The sequence below is a fragment of the Aulonocara sp. 'chitande type north' Nkhata Bay genome, linkage group LG9 (genome assembly GCF_057382095.1).
Source record: "Aulonocara sp. 'chitande type north' Nkhata Bay isolate Kocher_YH1m ecotype deep benthic linkage group LG9, A_spYH_male_GT1.1, whole genome shotgun sequence".
Classification (NCBI taxonomy): Eukaryota; Metazoa; Chordata; class Actinopteri; order Cichliformes; family Cichlidae; genus Aulonocara; species Aulonocara sp. 'chitande type north' Nkhata Bay.
Genome location: NC_141352.1, coordinates 36,614,397 through 36,636,831, shown reverse-complemented (window position 1 = coordinate 36,636,831; position 22,435 = coordinate 36,614,397). Strand labels below are relative to the sequence as shown.

General features: G+C 44.1%; 1 protein-coding gene across 1 annotated transcript; it reads left to right on the top strand.

The window, feature by feature from the left end:
- The first annotated feature begins 8,798 nt into the window (after window positions 1-8,798).
- Window positions 8,799-12,725, top strand: LOC147322746 (uncharacterized). Its single transcript, XM_086305067.1, has 4 exons — window positions 8,799-9,350; window positions 9,435-10,538; window positions 11,136-11,409; window positions 12,079-12,725. The coding sequence occupies exons 1-4, from the start codon at window positions 8,799-8,801 to the stop codon at window positions 12,723-12,725; spliced, it is 2,577 nt and encodes an 858-aa protein (XP_086161193.1).
- Window positions 12,726-22,435: the final 9,710 nt, after the last annotated feature.

Genomic DNA, 22,435 nt, shown 5'->3' with positions numbered 1-22,435 from the left:
TTTCTTTTTTCTTTCTTTCTTTTTTCGTCTTTAAAGTGAAACAGTGAACCAAACACTTATGCGGTCCAAATTGTTCCCTAGGCAAACTGCTGCTGCTGCCAGTCCAGTCCAGCTTGGTCCTCCTCCTCTTCCCGCTCCTCAATCCACATGTCTCTGTCCACACTGTTGCCATTCTGTCTTCCCACTGTGAAGGCAGGACAAGGAGCTGATCCTCCACTCCAGAGACCACCAGCCTGACAGCACATACAGGCAAAGCATGACTTCAAGGCTCACTGCTTGTGGGTCATTCTTTTTGGTGTGTTTTGGGACAACTAAAGTCTGTTCTTTCTGGAAATAAAAATCTTAAAATATTTAATTCTAAGTTAAGAGGTTTTGCAATGTGATGGAATGTAGACCTCATTTCTTCTGCTGCATAATAAAAGCTTGTTGATGACTTAAATATGTGAAGCTGCAAAATTAGAAACTCACATCAAAGCAATTTAGCAGCAGTGACGCTCTGTTAGCTGAGCTCAAAGGAGTGAACGGTGCAACAGTATTTATTTAGGTCAGGGGTGTCAAACAGAAGGCCCATGGACCAGAATCGGCCAGACAAAGACTCCAATCTGGCCCACTGGACAGCTCTAGAAAATGTGCAGGAGTGTACGGATTAGGTTAGGATAGGTTTTACAGCTGTATTGATAATTTGCCATTCATACTGCACCAACGCAATCAAGTAATAGATGAACAATTAAATGACAGAAAGTTCCTGTTTATTCAAAATCTGCTTTATAAATTTACACTTGATACACAAACATTTTCTTTGAATTAATGAAAACATATTTTATCATTCCGACAACGAACCAACAGAAACATTTTCTGTAATTTTACACATTTATTATGTACTTTCACTGGACTGGCCAACGTAAGATCAAAGCAGTCTGTTTGTGGCACCGCATGTCAAATGAGTTCGACAGCCCTGATTTAAGTTGTCACCTATGACATAATGCAGTCTGCACAGTGTCGTTTACCAAAATCGCTGAAGTGAACTCATTTGTGTGCAAACATGGTTGAATGAACATTTCATTAAAATCTCCACAACCCAGCAGTGAGTCAGCTACAGCGGCTTGCAAAAGTATTCGGCACCCTTGAACTTTTCCACATTTTGTCACGTTACAGCCACAAACATGAATCAATTTTATTGGAATTCTGCGTGAAAGACCAAAACAAAGTGGTGCACACGTGAGAAGTGGAACGAAAATCATACATGATTCCAAACATTTTTTACAAATAAATAACTGCAAAGTGGGGTGTGCATAATTATTCAGCCCCCTGAGTCAATACTTTGTAGAACCACCTTTTGCTGCAATTACAGCTGCCAGTCTTTTAGGGTCTGTCTCTACCAGCTTTGCACATCTAGAGACTAAAATCTTTGCCCATTCTTCTTTGCAAAACTGCTCCAGCTCAGTCAGATTAGATGGACAGCGTTTGTGAACAGCAGTTTATGTTTGGACTCATGTATGATTTTCGTTCCACTTCTCACGTGTGCACCACTTTGTTTTGGTCTTTCACGTGAAATTCCAATAAAATTGATTCATGTTTGTGGCTGTAATGTGACACAATGTGGGAAAGTTCAAGGGGGCCGAATACTTTTGCAAGCCACTGTATATGACATTCATGGGTCTTTTCTTGCTTTTGGGCTTTCTGCTTGCTCTCTGACACACAAGTGTAGCAGTTTCTTTCATTTGCATGTGTGTGTGTGTGTGTGTGTGTGTGTGTGTGTGTGTGTGTGTGTGTGTGTGATCCTAATTGTCTCCCCTGTTCTGCCTGGCATGTTTGCTTTGCTGACATAGGGCACCGTGGCTGTTAATCTGCACCTTTACTCCACACACAGGCTGTTAGGAATGTGTGTGGGAGAGGACAGCACTGAGCTAACAGGCTCTTCTTCCAACGTCATCTCTGTTTACCTGCTATTGTTCACAGCTCCTGTGAAGCGATGAAGAGAAAGAAGTGATTTATGTGTGTAGTGACAACAACAAGTGTTTGGACTGCTGTGGCGCCAGTGCATTTCTTTATCCTGTGGAACTGGCTGAAGCCCGGAGCCATTAACGCCACAGCAACTTTAATTTGTGGAGACATATTGTGTGATTATTCGCTGACTTGGAAAAAAAAATGGTGATTTTTAAATTATTTGTTAATAACGATTTCTAGCAAGCCAACACAAACAGAGACATGTTTTTTTTTTCCTAAGTTGCCCATTAGATGCCTGCTTCTCCTCGTTTTATCCCCCTTCTCCTCTTCTATGCTGCATCTGATATTGTTGATGTTGTTTTTCTTTCTTTCTTCCTGAAAAATGAATAGTGGCTCTGTCACGTCAGGGAGCACGGGGTTCTGGGTTGTCTCCTTCCTGTTGCCTGTCTTATCTCGTGCACAGATCCTGGCTTGGCCTGCTTTGGTGTCAGAGGAGCCCCCCCCCCCCAGCCTCCTATGGAGATAGACAGAGTAGGGGTTGGCCCTGCATTGCCCTGCCATTTTCATAATCAGTGCCCCAAGAGTTTAAAGCAGCGGCAGGAAGTTTCTAACATCTCCTCCCTCTTAAAATAGACATATATGCTGAGTATGATGCACGTTTTAAATGGAAAGTGGTAAAATGCAAGACAGGGAGGGAGGGATGGATAACGGGTTTGGTATGTGGAGGGCTTTTACTTGAGGCCCCGCCATGAGGTCCTCATTTGTTCCTGGGGCCATTACTGCGACAGACTGTTTACAATCACAGACAGATTAGGTTTACTTAAGGATTTATGTTATTCCTTTAGCTGAAATGTATAAACACGGCTAACGCTTTTCCACCACCCTGCTGTTATAAATTAATACTGCTTGCTGGGGCCGGGGGGCTTACTTTAAGTACACCAAAAATGTGTGATTTACTGAACAACGTGCGGAAAAAAAAATGTCCTAATTCTTTCCCAAAGAGGTGGAATGAACGGCACGGTGAGCTCTGAACCATGGTGCTAACCGAGCTGGCTTTGGCTTCATCCACTTTCTTTGCACTTAACAGAACTCAACACCCTATTAACAAGTGTACCTGAGTCAAGAGAGCCCTGCTGCCACTGGGTGGTGCAATATGAAAGACAAGTTGCTCAAAGAATTCAATAACAGGAAAACTTTGCATTATACCTGATCAGCTACAATAGAAATATACAAGTTCACACAAAACTCTATGTATAGCTAACATGATATAAAGAAGATTATATAGCTATAAAACATTTGCATATTTCATTTTTTTTAACTCAGCAGATGGTATTTGATAGAAAACCTTAAATATAATAACAGCATACAGGTCTCTAGCATATTCTAATTAAACATAATTAGTCTGTGGGAATATGGCTTTCTCTCTTGAACTCTGTACACATGATGAGTTTCTGGGCTTACTCATTTTCTGTCATCCATCCATTTTCTTCCACTTATCCAGTTCAGGGTCTCGGGGGCTGGAGCGTATCCCTATTTTTCATCACACTGAAGAAAAATGCCAGTCTTCTGTGCAAATCTTGGTCATATTGTGTTTCAAAAAAGACGATTATCTATGTCATTCTCATTGGATGATGACTTGTTCTGACAGTCAGACCCACTTCTCCTCATCATGTTTAGTTTTTTGAAACCAAGCAACAGTGAAGACGCTGATCTCAAGGCTTCAAGACAGGCCCTGAGAAATCAATGGATGACATCATGGTAGCTATCTCAGTTTTTTACACTGTCTATGGTTACAGCATGCAAAGAGCTGAAGTGAAACAGAGAAGTGATAAAACTATAAAAAATGTGCACCTCAGCCACTGTCTGTGCTTTTCATGTGGTTTTATTGATCTAAAATATTTCTTTAGGCATCTACCAATTCTTTGTGAACTTTGCTGTTCAGGCCCACTTTTCAACCAGTCAGCATTTAACGTACACACAGCATCGTCCCCATCTGGCTACGTAGTGTCGGCTCTTTAAAGAACTGCACACAAGTATGTCTGCATAGGTTGCATGTGGATAATCCTTCTCTCTGCCATCCATTGCTCCCAGGGAATGCAGATAACTGTTTGACTGGCCTCTGGCTCTCTACCAAGTTCTGGTGGGATCTTTCTCCTCATGCTAGAAGTTGGAGATAAACACCCTGCGGTCACTTTCACTTTCTGTGTTCACACAGATACAAAGAGCAAGCTAGCCACACCTGTGCACTTGTCTTGTTTGTGCCAAGTGTCACTGTAATCTTTACTCATTCTCCAATTCACAAGAATGAAGCAGTACTTTCCACCACCCTCTCTCCATCTTCATTTCTTCTTCCCAACCTGTTGGACGAGGGCATACTTACTCCTGTACTGACTTACTAAACATTCTTGCAGTATAAATAGGATCATATGTGCTCACTCACATAATGTTGATAACGTCGGGTAATTCTCATTGAATGGAGCTATTTTTATTGACACTCCTTTAAGGGCTGGTTAAAAGCTAGGAAAAGCAGAGACAGCCTTAGAGTGGCCGTTCCCATGCACTGCAACCTCGTGTTAGGAAATGAGTTTGGTGGTGTTGAAGACAGTGAGAAAATGTTTCAGTCTATCGTCAAAAAATATTCTAAATATACCAATATCTTAAACTTAGACCAGCTGAACCAGTTCAATTCAATTCAATTTTATTTATATAGCGCCAAGTCACAACAGCAGTCACCTCAAGGCGCTTTATATTGTACAGTAGATCGTACAATAATAGATACAGAGAAAAACCCAACAATCATATGACCCCCTATGAGGAAGCACTTTGGCGACAGTGGGAAGGAAAAACTCCCTTTTAACAGGAAGAAACCTCCTGCAGAAGCAGGTTCAGGGAGGGGCGGGGCCATCTGCTGCGACCGGTTGGGGTGATGCTCATGGTATTATATCATCTGTATATTATACAGAGACTATGAGTGACTCCCCTTCGAAACTAAACTAATATTTAAATGCTCCGTGCCGGATGGAGGCATATTGGTTATAAAGATTTTTCTAGCTTGTGAAGATATGCTAGAAAAAGCTGGCAACTCAGCAGGATACAATCAAAACCTCCTAACTAAAATTTGCTAGTTTTCCATTTGTCTCTGTCTACACACCCTCTCATCTCTTTCAGTGCCATCCCTGTCCTGTGGCTAAAGCCAGGCCAAACCACAACTCCTCAGATCTTTCCTAATTACATGTCTGAGCCTCAGTCACAGAAGAGCTGCGCAGCGCTGAGGCTGCTGAAGCTTTTCGACAATCATAACAGAAAATGGCTTCATGCACTTCCTACTCTGCTTCAACAGCAATGACAATAACTATGGGGGGCGGGGGGCTATTTTCCCAGGCTCTTTTAGTCCCGCTGAATAATAATTTTCCAAGAGGAAATGATAAACACATGAAGCAATTACACTATATAAGAAATTCAACTCAAATCTGAATCCTTGCTTTCAAGTTTATGACTGCGGATCAATGCTGTCATTTTCAATTTGGGGCCAGGCAAGTATCAGAAATAAAACGCTCTAAGCTTGGCTCAGTGAGAGTTATGGGAGATATCATTATTGTTCTAAATTTTCTCTCGGCTTCTTCCCCATGTTTTTAACATGGGGTATTTCCATCCTGTGTTTTTTCTCAGTGAGTGTAGCCCTAACCACACAACATGAAGGCCCAAGTTCATTAGCATGCTGGCCTCAAATCCAAAGTGGAGGTATCCTGGCTGACCTCTCACACACCTGCATCTGGACACTTTTAATTAACACATTCCTTTTTTCCATAGGTCTGTTTGTCCTTTAAAAAAACGGGGGAAAAGGGTAAGAGTGAGTGAAGGAACATGGCATCCTGGGCTGGTTGGTATCCGGAGTAAGGTTTGGCATGTAGCTCAGTGAAACCACAGATATTCCTTGGTCTTCAATCCCTTCTTTTTTTCTTCCTCTGACTAGCCTATCCCTCCTCCTTTGCTCACTCTTAGCTGGGCTTTAGCTAACAGTGTGGCACATTCACCACTGTGTCTTTTCTATGCTGGGGTCATAACCTCTCTTAAGAATGCTCTGCCTTTTCTTAAGGCGTGAGGAGGGTCACGCCACGCTAACAGAGGAGGCTGTCTTCCATTCATGCTCTTTGGAGATGTACAATTAAAAAAAACATAGGCCTGTTTGTCTCGTTTATACACGCAAACAACTGGAGTCTGTGCGAGGCTGTTCGTCCCCCTCGTGTCTCAGTGAGATGGATTTATACTGTCTTCTTTCCCAAGAAAAACCAGAAACGTCATTCACTCTGTCCACCAGATCCAAAAATATTTCAGCATAATTAATTTAGTGTACTTCTCAGCTCTTTATTTTTGTTTTTTGAGGACTTCACAAATTAAATTTGAATACTTGCAGATGCAATCTTTAGCGTGGTTAATTTGTACTGTTTGGCCTGTGATGAACTGGGAATCTATCCAGGGTGAACGGATGGATGGATTTGTAATTTCAGATGCTAGCACATCAATGCTAATTAGCAAAAAAGAAAAAGTAAGCTGGGGCTCATTAGCTTAGCAAATATTTTGTCATAACCCAAAGTATTAAAAACTGGTGCTGAAACTTAAAAGTTATCACAAAGCCCAAGTCATATTGAGGAGAACATGAATGTGTTTGGCGAATTACGTCAGCTGTGCTCACCATCAGTGGTGGTGATTTGTTTTAAAACCTACCAGGCTTGTTTAAAGCAAAATTATATTTTGAAAGAAGAAGAATTTGTGCAAATATGAAGCTACATTCATCCAAAAGCAGGGTGAGCACTGGATGGGGTGGTTGGGCTTTCAGTTTTGACGGGAGCAGTGATCCAAATGATGTTCATTATGTTACGGAGTATAGCATGGTGGGAAAGGACGGAGAGAAACCCCCCCCCCCCCCTTAAGTTTTGTTGGTTTTGTTTTTGAGTTTGTTTTGGATTAATTGCATGTTTTTGTGTTTATTTACGGTTGTTGCACCTGTGTGGGAGGGGAGATTTTACTCTAGCCTAGCTGCCAGTGAGGCGGAGTTGAATACAGGGAGCGGCTGATTGGAGTTCCTCTTTATAAAGGGGAGAGGAAGCAGGAAGTGTGGTTGTTGTTTTTAGTAGGACCTCGGTGAAGCAGGAGAGCCCCGGAGATCCAGGACAAAGTGTGCGCATTTTTAATAGAAAGGATTTTTTTTAGCCTGGCCTGGTTTTTGCTTTTAACGAAACGGAGGATGTGGAAAGGAGGACGTATTCCTATGGAGCTGTGAGAGGACGTGCTGGAAAAGAGAGGACGTGCTGGAGAAGAGAGGACGTGTCGGAAAAGAGAGGACGTGCTGGGAAAAAAGGACGTATTGGAAAAGAGGAAAACGAGCACTAGACTGGAGACCTCCTGCGCCCCGATAAGAAGAACTGGACCAGCTCGGGGAAGCTTAACTGCCGGGAGGTAATGTGGAGACCCAGCCTCGAACAAAGTTAAAGCCTGAAAAGGTGGGTGGCAAACCTGTTTTATGGAGCTGCAGGATTGATACGGTTGGTTGCGTGTTCGTGCAGTGACCCTCTCTCCCCTGTTTGTAACTAGGCGAAGAACTCGGACCGCGGTGGTCTTTGGGCTTTGGATCCCTGGCCGGGGTTGTCTTCAGCCGGTAGTTTGCCTAGAGGAAGAACGAATAAATTTTGTGTAACCCATTGCAGTGTGTGCGTGGTGGTTTGTTGCTGGTCCTCACTAGAATTCCTATTCTTTTTGCATGGAGGCTCTCTTAACAGACCTCCCGTAACATTTGGCGTTTGTCGACAGGATTTGTGACCAGTATACAAACCTACCTGCCTTAGACTGATTAATATGGCGGATGAGTTATCTGAAACCAGGAATATGGCGTCACCATTTTTTATCGGTGCGCCCTGGGTACCAAAATTTTGTGGGCTTAATACGAATTATGAAGATTGGGAGAGTCAAATTAGCGCAATGCTCCGTGCTCAAAAGTGGTCGATAGAACAGCAATGTGATTTTGTATTGAGTGCATTAGGAGGAGAATCACGACGTGAAATTCTTATTCTGGAACAAGCGGAGCGGGATACGCCAGATAAAATCTTTCTTCAGCTTAAAGAACTGTATGGGGACAAAACAGCCGTGGGTACCCTGCGTGCCATGTTTTATGAATGTAGACAAAGGACAGAAGAGCCTATTAGAAAGTTCACGTTACGCTTAAGGGAGTTGGGCCATCGCCTGCAGACAAAAGAGCCACAAGGGTTTCGGCGGGCTGACCTGCACCTGCGTGATCAGTTTGTCTTGGGTCTTAGGGAGGGTGAGATACAGCGTGATCTGCGGCGTTTATTAAGGCACGATCCTGACCTCTCATTTGAACAGGTGCGTAAAGAGGCTCTGCAATTGGAAGCGGATGCGCTGTATGGCGTACATGAGGACTCCGCTTGTGCTGTAGTAAGAGGGGATTTAAAGTGGCAGGATACTCTGAATTGGAGAGATAAGTTTAAAGTGGAGATCCTTGCAGAAATGAAGGAGCAAATTATGGATCTCAAAAATACTCTTCAGGAGGAGCTGAGGGAATTTGTCCGACCAGCACCAATGCCACGGACGTTTTCAGCTCCTAGAGGTGAGCGAGAAAGGTGGAACCTTAGTTCCCCTCAATATAGGGGAGGTGTTGAAGTGTCCGAGCCACCCCCGGTGACAAGGCAAACCCCACGGTTAGTGGAGCGACCACGGCACAAGTGGGATGAGCATGGGCAGCCTATTTGTAGTAGGTGTGGAGTTAGTGGACACATGGCAAGAGAGTGTCGGGGCACTTCATCTCAGATGGCTTTAAACGAGTAAATCCAGTCGCTATGGGCCAGGTGATTGGAAAGGATGATAGTGGTCCAATTCAGTTAAACCACCCTCAATTTTTAGGGGCATGCCGTCAAGTAGAAGTATTCATTGATGGTAAAGAAGTGACATTTTTGCTGGATACTGGGTCTAATGTAACATTAATGCCACAAGCCTGTTTTAGGAGATTGTTTGGTGAACAGGAGCCGGGGAAAGAGAGTGATCTTAATTGGCTAAAGCTGAAGGCCGCGAATGGATTGGCTATTCCTTACGTGGGCTATGTGTTAGCTGAAGTACAGGTGGGAGACATTACCCTAAAAGATATGGGAATTGTGATTTCAAAGGACGACCCCAATAATTCTAATGCATTACCTATATTAGGTATGAACATCATCGTTCCATGTTGGGATGTGTTTTTTTTGAAACCTCAGACGCAGACCCAGACCTGGCCTGTTGGCTCGACTGTAGACGCTCAACAAGCGTGGGCATCTGCTTTTCAGGACTGTCAAAGAATTCAGGCAGCTGTCCCCGTACCACAAGTAGGGACCCTGCGACCCGCTTACCGCCACCCGGTGAAGATCCCTGAACACAGTGAGCAGGTGATTTGGGCTAGGGCCCCACAGACACTGAGGAAAGGACAATGTATCTTGGTGGAGCCATTGGAAGGGCCTAGTACAGTTGCCGTTGCTCGATCGCTAGGAACTGTCTATAGAGGCCGGGTCCCTATCAAAGTAAGGAATCTCAATCCTTTTCCTATTACGTTACGACGTTATGAGGCCCTGGCTACATTCTCCACGGAAAATGTCGACATTCAGGAACCTTTTGAAGTCACGTTTGAGCAAACCAGGCCAGGCATTGTTGAAGTGGGCGTATCCCAGGTGAGCTCGGAACCATCTGGTAAAGCTCCTCACATTGAAGTTATGACACAAGGGCGGTCGAATCTATCTATGGAGGAGCAGGAAAAGTTAAATGGTCTCTTGAGGAAGTGGGGCGATGTGTTTGCTGCCGACGAAGAGGATTATGGCCACACAGATGTAATTACGCACTCTATTCCGACAGGTATGGCACCTCCTATTAGAGAGCGGTATAGGCCAATCCCCCCTAAAATGTATCAGGAAGTGCGAGAATTGCTGAATAATATGATTCGATCAGGGGTGGTGCGAGAGAGTACAAGTCCCTGGGCAGCACCCATTGTCCTGGTAAGGAAAAAGAATGGGGAATTGAGATTTTGTGTGGATTACCGCAAGTTGAATGCAGTGACACATAAAGACGCCCATCCATTACCTAGAATTGAAGAGACCTTGACGATGCTGACTAAATCAAAATACTACTCCACCCTTGATCTAGCAAGTGGGTATTGGCAAGTGAAAGTTTCTGAAGCTGACAGGGAAAAAACTGCATTTTGTACTCCTTTTGGCTTGTATGAGTTTGAAAGAATGCCTTTTGGATTGTGTAATGCTCCAGCAACATTTCAAAGGTTGATGCAGAGTTGTTTGGGAAGTCAAATCACAGAGTCCGCTTTTGTCTATCTGGATGATGTGATAGTATATTCACCGGATTTTGACAGCCACCTAGAACATCTGCAGGCAGTGTTTGCAAGATTGAAGAGCTATGGGCTGAAGTTGCGACCTGATAAATGTGTTCTTTTCCAGCAACAGGTGAAGTTCCTGGGTCACCTGGTGAACAGTGAGGGTGTGGCTCCGGACCCTGATAAGATTGCCGCTGTACAGAAGTGGCCGGCCCCGCAGACTATTCATCAGGTGCGTTCCTTCTTGGGCTTTGCCGGTTATTATCGGCGGTTCATTGCAGGGTTTGCGGGTGTTGCTAGGCCTCTTAACTCGCTGCTAGTGGGAGTACCGAAGAATAAAAAACAGAATATCCCCATAAATTGGGATGAGGATTGTCAGCAGTCCTTTGATCTTCTGAAGCAGAAATTGCTCGAGGCTCCTATTTTAGCTTTTGCTGATTTCAGATTACCCTTCCGGCTTTATACGGATGCCAGTAAAGTGGGCCTTGGTGCAGTACTGTCTCAAGTACAAGATGGGAAGGAATGTGTGATAGCCTATGCTAGCAGAAGCTTAGCACCTGCCGAAAGGGATGATGCAAACTATAGCTCCTTTAAACTGGAGCTGCTCGCTTTGAAGTGGGCGGTGACTGAGAAATTTAAAGATTATCTATGGGGGTCTCTGTTCACAGTTTATACTGATAATAATCCATTGGTCCATTTATCGACTGCAAAAGTGGGCGCAGTGGAACAACGGTGGGTAGCCCAGCTCGCAAATTATCAATTTGATATTAAGTATCGGCCTGGCCAGGAAAATGTGAATGCTGATGTTCTGTCTAGAATGCCATTGCAGGTGCAACCCCAGGATTTGGTGCCTCCACAGAGTGTGGACGAAAAAGCATGGGTTCAGGCTGTGAACATCGATTGGGATCCAGGATGCTGGCAAGGCTTACAAGAGCAGGACCCCACGTTGCATAGAGTGAGATACTACATGGCCCGAGGAAAGATGCCATCTGGGGAGGAAAGACGCCAGGAGCCTACTGCAGTCTTAAACTACATGAAACAATGGTCACGGCTGGAGTTGTCGGAGGGTGTTCTGGTCCGCAGGGGGGTGGATTCCAATACCTGTGAGGCGTACTACCAAATCCTTGTTCCTTTGGAGGAACAGCAACCAACATGGAAGGCTTTCCATGAAAGGAATGGTCATTTGGGGGTGGCAAAGACACTTTCGATGCTGCGCCGTAGTTTTTATTGGCTTCAAATGGAGAAGAGAGTGCGGGACTGGACAACATCCTGTGAACGGTGTGTACGTCATAAAGGTCGTGGTGACGGTCGGGCCCCACTTAGCCCTGTTCTTACACACGCACCTCTCCAAACCGTGGCAGTTGATTTCCTGACATTAGGTAGACCGGCAGACTCATACCAGTACATTTTGGTCGCCACTGATTTGTTTACAAAGTATGCTTGGGCAATACCTACCAGGGACCAGACCGCTGCAACTACAGCGAAGATGTTGTTGAGACATATTATTCAGCCAATTGGATGCCCAGAACAACTGCACTCGGATCAAGGGGCTAATTTCGAGTCCGCCCTCATAAAGGAGCTCTGTCAGTATTATAATTGTCAGAAAAGTCGAACTACTGCCTATCATCCTCAGGGAAATGGGGCCTGTGAGCGTTTCAATCAGACATTAATAAATATGCTGTCCACCCTAGAGGAAGAGAGGCGGACTCGGTGGGTACAATGTTTGCCCGAACTGCTCCAGGCTTATAATAACTCTGTCCATGCGTCTACAGGTTACACCCCCCATTACCTGATGTTTGGATGGAATGCTCGTCTGCCAGGCGAGCTGTTTATGGGGACGAAGAGACCCATGGAGTCAACCACGACGCAGGAGTGGGTGAGGAGACATCATGAGCGCTTGAGGCTGGCATACCAGATGGTGGAAAAGAGCAGCCAGAAGGCTGCAGGCCGGATGAAGGACAGGTATGATGTTGGGGCTAGGGCAGCACCATTGCTCCCGGGGGAAAGGGTTTTAGTCCATACGACAAGAAGGGACGGACAGGGTAAACTGGCAGCACACTGGGAGGAAGAGATCCAAATTGTAGTTGGCCAGCCAAACCCTATGAACCCAGTCTACAGAGTTCGGCCAGAAGGTAAAGATGGGCCTGTTAGAGTGGTCCATCGTAATCGCCTGCGCATATGTACTTTCTTGCCTTCCGTCAATGATAAAACAGGAGGTGGCGCCTTAGAACCAGGAACGGCAGCTGCGCATGATATAGCGACAGCCTCAGACCAGTGGTTACTTCTATGGAGTATGGCACAGCAGATGCCAGGGCCAGGTCACTATCCGTCCTCCAACAAGTCCGCCCCTGCAACTCAGGAGGGTTTAAGGAGATCGGCCCGTGAAAATCTCGGGAAGCCCCCACCTCGATATACTTAGAGTGCCCGAGGACGGGCTAGGAAAAAGTTGGGGTGGGTGTTACGGAGTATAGCATGGTGGGAAAGGACGGAGAGAAACCCCCCCCCCCCCCCTTAAGTTTTGTTGGTTTTGTTTTTGAGTTTGTTTTGGATTAATTGCATGTTTTTGTGTTTATTTACGGTTGTTGCACCTGTGTGGGAGGGGAGATTTTACTCTAGCCTAGCTGCCAGTGAGGCGGAGTTGAATACAGGGAGCGGCTGATTGGAGTTCCTCTTTATAAAGGGGAGAGGAAGCAGGAAGTGTGGTTGTTGTTTTTAGTAGGACCTCGGTGAAGCAGGAGAGCCCCGGAGATCCAGGACAAAGTGTGCGCATTTTTAATAGAAAGGATTTTTTTAGCCTGGCCTGGTTTTTGCTTTTAACGAAACGGAGGATGTGGAAAGGAGGACGTATTCCTATGGAGCTGTGAGAGGACATGCTGGAAAAGAGAGGACGTGCTGGAGAAGAGAGGACGTGTCGGAAAAGAGAGGACGTGCTGGGAAAAAAGGACGTATTGGAAAAGAGGAAAACGAGCACTAGACTGGAGACCTCCTGCGCCCCGATAAGAAGAACTGGACCAGCTCGGGGAAGCTTAACTGCCGGGAGGTAATGTGGAGACCCAGCCTCGAACAAAGTTAAAGCCTGAAAAGGTGGGTGGCAAACCTGTTTTATGGAGCTGCAGGATTGATACGGTTGGTTGCGTGTTCGTGCAGTGACCCTCTCTCCCCTGTTTGTAACTAGGCGAAGAACTCGGACCGCGGTGGTCTTTGGGCTTTGGATCCCTGGCCGGGGTTGTCTTCAGCCGGTAGTTTGCCTAGAGGAAGAACGAATAAATTTTGTGTAACCCATTGCAGTGTGTGCGTGGTGGTTTGTTGCTGGTCCTCACTAGAATTCCTATTCTTTTTTGCATGGAGGCTCTCTTAACAGACCTCCCGTAACAATTATACAAGAGCTGGTGTTACACGATATTTTAGCCTGTGTTATGTTTTATTTTGATATCACTGATTGTAGATAAACTTGCTGCTTGTTGTGCAAGTTCTCAAATCAGGCTGTCTTTTAGTTAGTGGTTATCAAACATTATCTGGAAAATGCAGCTAAAAAAAAGCTACAGACGGCAATTTATGTTTTTAATTTTATCATTAACATGAAAAAATAGACTGAATTTTAGTAAAAAAAAACAAAAACAAAACATTTTCACAATAACGTTAGAAGACTCATATTTATTTTCACTAAAATAAAAAATCATATTCATTCATCTGAGCTGAATTCTATTTTCCCTTAGTTATCCTTGCCCCATGTCAGGGTCCTGGGTCTGAGCGACCCAGGATCCCTGAGCAGTTATGAATTATATTGTTATTATTATTATTTGTATTTTGGTGTTGCTTCCCTTCTCTGTGCTTGTGTATATGTGTGTGTGTGTGTGTGTGTGTGTGGCTGAGCACCTGTTTATAGGCGGCGTCAGGCCTGGAGGGTGTGGTCCTGCAAGGGGACTGGCCACACCCGAAGCTGATCAGGCCTCGTCGGGGGAGCTACTTAAGAGAGTCTTGGAGCTCCCACCGACGCGGGATCATTGCATGAGACCCCACGTTAGTCGTCCTGTTACCGAGTTAGTGTGTGTATTCCCGCAAGTTGTATGTGTCCTGACGGCTGCGTCTTTTGTTTCCCGCAGGAGGAGCGTGGAAGACACGGGAGCAGCGAGCACCGGGGGGTGCTGACACGGGAGCGGAGAGCACAGAAACACGGACTATTCACGGGGAGACACGACACGGGAGTCTGGGAGAACACGGGGATTTATTGCTACGTTGTTTTTCACTTTGTAAATAAACACTGCCTATACATAGAGCACCGCGCCTGGGTCCTCCTTCCCCACTCCTTCCACGGTGTGCCATGCCATACCGTGACACCCCATCTGATTTTTACTTTTCAGATTTTGATGTAAATCCCACTTGTCAGTACATGCTTAAAGCCTAAGTAAGAAAAAATGCCAAAGGGCCAGTGGTTTCACATTAAAAACATATTTCTGACTGAATGTATTAAATGTTGCCAATACATTTTTTACATTCTGTTGTACTTTCCGTGATCTGAACGTAGCTGGCACGTGCAACTCTGTCCAATTCAAACTCTCTCAGGGGGTTTGTTTTTGTCATTGGTGTGCCTGTTAAACACATCCTGGGCAATAGAGTCAACACAGTATTCACTACACTTTACATATACAATGTTGACAGCTGGCCTAGGAGTGGAGTTCCGATCAGAGACAGACACAGTGGTCCTCATTGTGATGATAAAAATCAGCTGGGAACGAGAGGAAAACATGGCTACAGGTGGAAACCGTAGCATAATTCAACTGCTGTGAATTAAAAAAGCACAGCGGAGGTTTTGTTCATAGAGGCCAGCTTATACAACTCACAGAGGAAGTAGCAAGAATGGCAGGGGACAAAAAAAAAGCCATGAGGATTCATGAGGCAGATTCTTGGGAATACACAGCAACAAGTCAAGGTACCCCTTGAAGGGGGAGGAAGGAGGGGATGGAGGGATACTAAAAACATGGCAGGAACGAACTCAACTGCCTCTCTCATATCCCAAAGCCTGAACCATTGTGTTGTATTTTTGGATTTCTAAAATCTGATGAAAATATGAAATCAGGTCTTGAGAAAAGTGAGTGAAGCTTATTTTAGGGCCAAACAGGAATCCAACTAAAACATCCAGAGACAGGGGAGCCATCCCTTCCCATCCCAGAGTCTCCATGCTTCCTGTTTTCTTTCAACCAAAGGGGCACTAAAAGCTCAAGACTGTGTGCGATTTGGGCGTGTGTCTGCGATTTGAGGAGGACGTTTGGCCCGGTAATGGACTTTATTAACACGGAGGAGGAAACGAGTCAGGACTTTTGGGAAACATGTCTAAAACCCAAAGAGTGGGTTGCTATTTGGAGATAAAGCCTCTTTGTTTGTGAGACATCACAGATGCTGCTGATTCAGCAAGGTGAAGGCAAGGTTATTTAAAGCTTTGAGGTTAGGCTGTTGCACAAGAACTGACCCCACAACGGTTTGGATAAGTATAGTGTGGAACTACAGGTCAAGTCAGTTAGCATGGTGGTGGGCTTGTTACTGTAAAACACACACGCATGCACCCACGTAAGCATTTTATAACGTCAAGAGACATAGAAGGTCTACTGCTATTACAGTAAAAGCCATGGGAGGTGTGTCTATATGCACATACATGACTATTCAGACCCTTCACTCAATACCTTCTGGAAACACCTTTGGCAGAAATTACAGCCTCAAGTCTTTTTGAGTATGATGCTACGAGGTTGGCACAACTATTTTAGGGCAGATTCTCCCACTTTTCTTAGAACCCTTCAAGCTCCATTAAATTGGGTGGAGAGTGTTGGTGCAGAGCCATTTACAGATCTCTCTAGAGTTGTTCAATCAGGTTCAAGTCCAAGCCACTCCTGTGTTATCTTGGCTTTGAGCGCTCTGGAACTGTTTATCATCAAAGATGTCTCTGTGCATTGCTGCATTCATCTTTTCTTCAGCTTGGACTAGTCTCACAGTTCCTGCTGCTAAAAACATCCCTACTGTTTGTTTCACTGTTAGGATGATTTTGGCTACTTTAGTTTCCTCCATGAACGATGCTCGGCCTTCAGGCCAAAGCCTTCTATCTTTGTTTCAACAGACCAGAGCATTTTTTCATGGTCACAGAGCCTCTCTGGTCTGACAGCTATAGAAAGTGTCCTGGTGGTTCTTCCATTTACAGGTGATAGAGGCCACTGTGCTCACAGGGACTTTCAATGTTGTAGAAATGTTTCTGTACCCTTCCACAGATCAATCAATCTTGCCTCGGAAGTTTACAGACAATTCCTTGGACTTCTTGGTCTGTGCTCTGTCATGCACTGACAACTGCGGGATCTTATGTAGACAGGTGTGTGCCTTTCCAAATTATGTCCAAATCAGCTAACTTCCCCACAGGTGGACTCATCTGACAGATGATCAGTAGAAACAGGATCCACCTGAGCCCATTTTTGAGTGTCATGCAAAGATTGTGAATACTTGAGTACTTGTTATATTTTTTGTTTTTTATTTTTAGTTCATTTGCATGGATTTCAAGCAAACCTTTTTTCACTTTGTCATTTTATTTTGTTAAACTTTTCTACTTTGCTGTATGTGTGCAACAGGGCTCACACTGTGGACCTAAAATCTCACCGATTTTCCTTCCACGCCTTAGCAGATCAGCTGATCTCAATGCCAGCCGACGTTGCCCGATGGCTCAACTGATACACTACTACTACTATTATTAGCTATCTAATACAGGGCACACTATTCAAACTGCTTTAGTCTGCCAGTTATTGCAAGCTGTTTTGAAAACCCTCCACCTCCATACCAGCTCCTCCTCTCATGTATGCAACAGAAGGATTCACTTCTGTGGATGGATGCACCATCCACAGAAGTGAATCCTATGCACACCATTAAACACCAAGTTGCTTTTTGCACAATGCAGAATCTTTTGCACATTTCTATTGCACTGTTGTGTCTGCACTGTCTCGTGTCTCTTTGTTTTGTTTTTGTTGCAATGTTTGCACATTGCACTTCATGTAGTCCTGTGCTGATTGTCTGTTATATGTAGCACCATGATCTTGGAGGAACGTTGTCTCTTTCACTGTGACAAACTGACAAACTAACATGGGTATGAAATTGAATTAAAAATACAGGAAAATCTATTTCTTAAATTAAAAAAGTAAACCAAAGCACAAAAGTAGAGGGCTGTAATGCATCAATTATTAATACATTTGTTAATATGCACGAAAGCAAATTGAGGAACTGTTGTTGTGATTTGGTACTATATAAATAAAACTGAATAAAAAATAATGGGCATCCAGATTTCGTGGCGCACCACCGTCCACAGGTCAATAAAGAGTATTACTGGTGATTTAAGATAAGATAAGATAAGATAAGATAAGATAAGATAAGATAAGATAAGATAAGATAAGATAAGATAAGATAGGATAAGATAAAACTTTATTAATCCCTCGGGTGGGTTCCTCTGGGAAATTCGGTTTCCAAAAGCACAGCACCGACAGAAGTTACAGAGTTATTTTTTCCAGCCATAGTTCAATATTTGAGGCCATAACTGGAGTCAGCAGCTAATGTGATGTTTAAGAAGGTTTTAAAAACAATAAAGGGCTAGTTTGTGAGAACATTGGATCCCCAGCTCCTCGACTCTTGGGCCTGTTTGTCTCTTGACGACAGATAAAGCATAGCGATAATTCCCTTCAGTTGCTGTGCACTGACAGCTGATAGATTCATGCTTTCATAATTGGTCGACCTGTTTGCACATAAAACAGTTGAAACGATTTACACGGGATGAAACACCAAGAGTGCCGTTTGGTTTTGGGTGAGAAGTGCAGCATATGTGTCTGTGTCTGACAGTGTTTAAAACTGGTAACACATGCGTGACTGCGTGCTGATCCACCCTCGGCTCTCAGCCGCTCCACACTGTGCAGATAATGTCGAGCTCATCTGACAATGTCAACTGAAAAGAGTGGAGTTGTATTACACAGCACTGTAAGTTTAGAGTTAGACATTCAGTAAGGAACCAAAGGGGATGCTATATTTAGAAGGTCCAGAGAGCGTGTTTGGCTCAACATTACAAATGAGTCTTTAGAGAAGATTTTTCTCGAGTGCCAGAGGAGGGGGAAATTGAGCTCTTTTAAGTCAGCATACAGAGAGTTTTTTTTGCCAATTTATCAGCAAAAAACAGGAACTGAGGCATTAATCACAAAACAATGACTTCCTTTTTGGCTTATATGGGGAAAAATGGTGGCTGTTGTGTTCAGATATGTGAGAGAACAAAAATTTAGCAGTTTCTTATGACTCATGATATGTTTTGTGAATATCTAGTAAGTTGATGTGACAAAACTATTGGCCACTGACCACCTTCTGTTTTTGTGATTTATCAGTTAACAGTGATGTGATCTGTCCATCCCTACTGAAAAGATGTGATTTTAATGAATCAGCATAAATTTGTTGAAATTCATTGTAAAACATTACATTATATAGAGACAAAATAAAGCATTAATCAAATTGTCTGGAAAGTAGTTCAACAGTCTTATGAATATATATGTGCTAAACATTTAAACATTTTTAATTAGTTACGTTATTTTCAAGATCCTTGGATACGTTGAGAAAAGGGTTCTTATTTTTGTTCTGTACTGAAGATTTCTGCTGATAACTGCCACTGTGAAAAAACAAAACAAGAGAAAGTGAGCAAATAGGTTGTTTTGGTCATTTTTAATTAATGTTTTATTTTTCTTTGTTTCGATTTTTGCTCTTGTTGCAGATGTAATTACATTTTGTATTTCTTTCTAAGAAACATTTAGTAGGACAATGTAACAGAAAAAACAGGCTCATTAAAATGTAATTAATCTATTAAAACATGTAAATGTTTTTATTAGCATAAATATTATTATATTGTTTAAAGACTTCTTTAAAAGTCTGTCGACCCCCAGTGTGCAGAGATATTTTACAGGGCCCCTCTGTTCCCCTTAAACTCAGAGGTCCTGATGACCTTTGACCCACGTACTTGTCCCTCCACTGCCTCCCCAGCTCCACCACCTTCAGTCTGCTTTGAGACTTTGGGCGTCAGTGATCATCCTGCTGAGCGTGTCTGTGCAGTCCCTCCATAGGGAGTTCCCACTTTCAATATGGGCTCGTACAGCTGACACTCTATCTCCCTCTTTATCCACTTATCGCACACATACACCTCCCTGTGAAACGCTTGCTCCTGAGTGACAGAGTCAGCTGGGGTTGTTTCATAGGGGAAAAAGTACCTTCCCAGGCTAACAAGCAGGGGGTCTCCCCCCAGCTCTCTCCCTGCCCTTCCCAGTCTTTTAATAAGACTTTTCTCGAGCTGTCAAAGGTGTCAAAATGAAATGGGAGAGGGCCCCCTAACGTGAGGTCAGGGTGACAAACAAAAGAAAATGCCTGAACATTTGGATGTGAAATCTTCCTACAATTTTTAATGTTTAATAGAAGCAGACTAAAAGTATTTTATATTAAAGCTTTGCTGTCCATCTTTACACACACGCACACCATTCCCTCAGGCCTAAACCCACCAGGGGTTGTTGAATGGGCACTGTGTTATTAGTAGCAAGAGATCCATCATATATGGCGAGCAGTGACCCTTGCAAATACCTGCCTGTGATTAAATAGCAAAAAGAGTCTTCCAGGTCCGAGAAGCTGGAAAAAGAATAGGAGAACCACTGAGTGTACATTTGAAGCATGATGGGACTTGCTGAGATGGTGCTGTGATGTCGTTAATGGCAGTCATTTCTTTTGCTGGCATTAAAAGTGATATGTGCTAATCCCCCCCCGACTCAGAGCCAGTTTAATTAAGAATACTGTTGCGGGAGGAAATCACACTGAGGTGGAAAATAGGATTATAATACTAAAGAGGGCAAAAAATCTTCGCAGTGTAGGAAAAGTTAAGGATTAGAGCAAAAAAACAAAAGCAAAAACAAAACAGAGTGAGCGTTTTGGGGGCATAACTTTCCCACACAAGTATGCACACACACCCAAAATGCTCTCACACATTTCTGTGCTCAGCCTGTCGCAGGAGTTATTATTAAACATTTTTCACAACCGCGCCGTTTCCACACAAAGGCCGGTTTGTCCAACTCCTGTTTGCTCAGTTTATTAAAATAGCCACTCCACTAAAAGTGATCAAACCCCTTCGTTCGACCTCTAAATCTAAGTAGTCGCTCTGAAAATATTTAATATGCACCATCGATGCAAAACCAACAAGCAGTCTCTCTCGGTCTCCTCCACTGCCTGCGCGTTAAAACAACACACACAGACGTCGTGGAATGTGACCGTATCTCCCCCGATAAATCCAAGCTTTTGATTTTCTTTCGGCGATGCTTCTAGTGGAAAAATGCCGTCTCTGCTTGGAATGTGTCTCAGCGCTCGCTCATATCGTTATTGCTTAAAAAGAAAAGAAGGAAAAATGAATGCAGACATTGTTTAGCCAAAGGAAAGGGAGAGAGGAAGAAAAGGGCCAATAATGTTAGTGTTGTGTTGGCCCAGGCCTTACTTTTGCCATGTGAGGCTTTATCTTCCTCCCTCATCAAGCAAAGTCTGCCTTGGGTTATTATTGCTGACCTGTGATCAACAGGTCAGCTGAGAAAAAGCTTTTAACCCCTCTGTAATTCCCAGATTGTGTACATTGCACTGTAACTGTGCACATGTAGCACTTTATCCTGCTTTTAAGTTCCTATCATTAGTGTTTTTCACACCGAAACTTTGCTTTAAACGCTCTCTGCTAGTGTAAACACTTCTACTGCAGGAGGCTTTACATTACAGAGTGATTAATCCTATGGTTTCCATATGAGAAAAATAAAAGCCCACCCCTCAGCCCCTGTGTGGAGAAACAAGCGAAAACTTCCTCGTTCGGTTTGACTCAAACACAAACCCGACATTCATAATATCCACAAAATAAATGACCCGCTCCCTCTGAACTCAGGGGGAGCCGTGTACAGTGTAACATAATCTGCATTCAAAGTGTCGGACGCACAGGCCTCTGCTCTGTCTCCCAGCGGTACCTCCCCGTCAACCCCTCCCATCACTCCAACTTGCCTCCGAATTCTGCTTAACTCCCAAAACTGACACACACTCGGTGCAGCACTGTCATCCCCTTGTCCTGCCTTCACCCCCAATCCTTAAACACACCCTTCCCCTCCCAACCCCGCCTGTCCTTTCATCCAAAGAAGGTTCCCATTGTGTAGGTAGTTTGTTCTAAAAAACAGGGGTGTAGCTGTGCCCGGTTGGCGGGTGCTGAGTTTCCGTCTCGGAAGAGAAGACATCGCTATCTTGTTGTGATTTCAGACGCTTTGGTTCAGTGCTCAAAGGACGCCCTGTTGGTTATCTCTGAAAAAATTAGAGTGAAGCAGAGAGATTGTTGGTGTTTTGTTTTTTTTAATAAGCAAAAAGATTGTTTCCATACTTTAATTCCAGGTACATACCTGTTCCTGTACAGCCTGTGTGTTCTTTCTCCTGAGGCGTCAACATCATCTTGTGAGAGCTGCTGGAAGGGCTTACTGACGCACAAATTGTCCTTCGGCAACAGAGTGTGATGCGCCAGGTTGTGACATTTGTGAGACGAGTCTGTCACTCCCAACTCCTCATTTGTCGACATGCACCGCGACAGTTAAAAACGTCTGTATTTGAACACAAACCATCATATTTTCCTGAAGCTAGCAAAATAGCTTTTGATGTCTAAACCAGGAAGTAAAAATAGGAACAAATAAGAAAAAAAAGAAAAGCAAACTAAAATGTTGTAAACCACATTCTCTTTGCTGTCATCTTCACCCACTCCAGCCTCCTGATGCAGGCTCTGAAGCTCTCTGAAACAGGTTCGTTGGCTTTAGGCAGCCAATAATGCTGCAGCTGGTGTGTCAGGGCACAGACACCAAGGCAAACCATTTGTGTAACAGAGAGATGGCAACAGCATTATATTACACTATGACATGATAACACAGTTTTAGCCTCCTTTCCTTTCTCTTGGTTCATGGCCCCAGTCTGTCAGGATCGGCAACAGGACTTCAGCCAGCATTATTACAAACACTGGCGTCCCACAAGGTTGCGTCCTCAGCCCCATCCTCTACACCTTGTACACCCACCACTGTGTCGCCTCCAACAAAGACA

Coding starts and splice junctions, on each gene's coding strand:
- LOC147322746 (XM_086305067.1), top strand. CDS start 8,799: ATGGGCCAGGTGATTGGAAAGGATGATAGTGGTCCAATTCAGTTAAAC. Junction 9,351..9,434: donor GACCCGCTTACCGCCACCCG/GTGAAGATCCCT, acceptor ATCTTGGTGGAG/CCATTGGAAGGGCCTAGTAC. Junction 11,410..12,078: donor GGGGGTGGATTCCAATACCT/GTGAGGCGTACT, acceptor ATGCGTCTACAG/GTTACACCCCCCATTACCTG.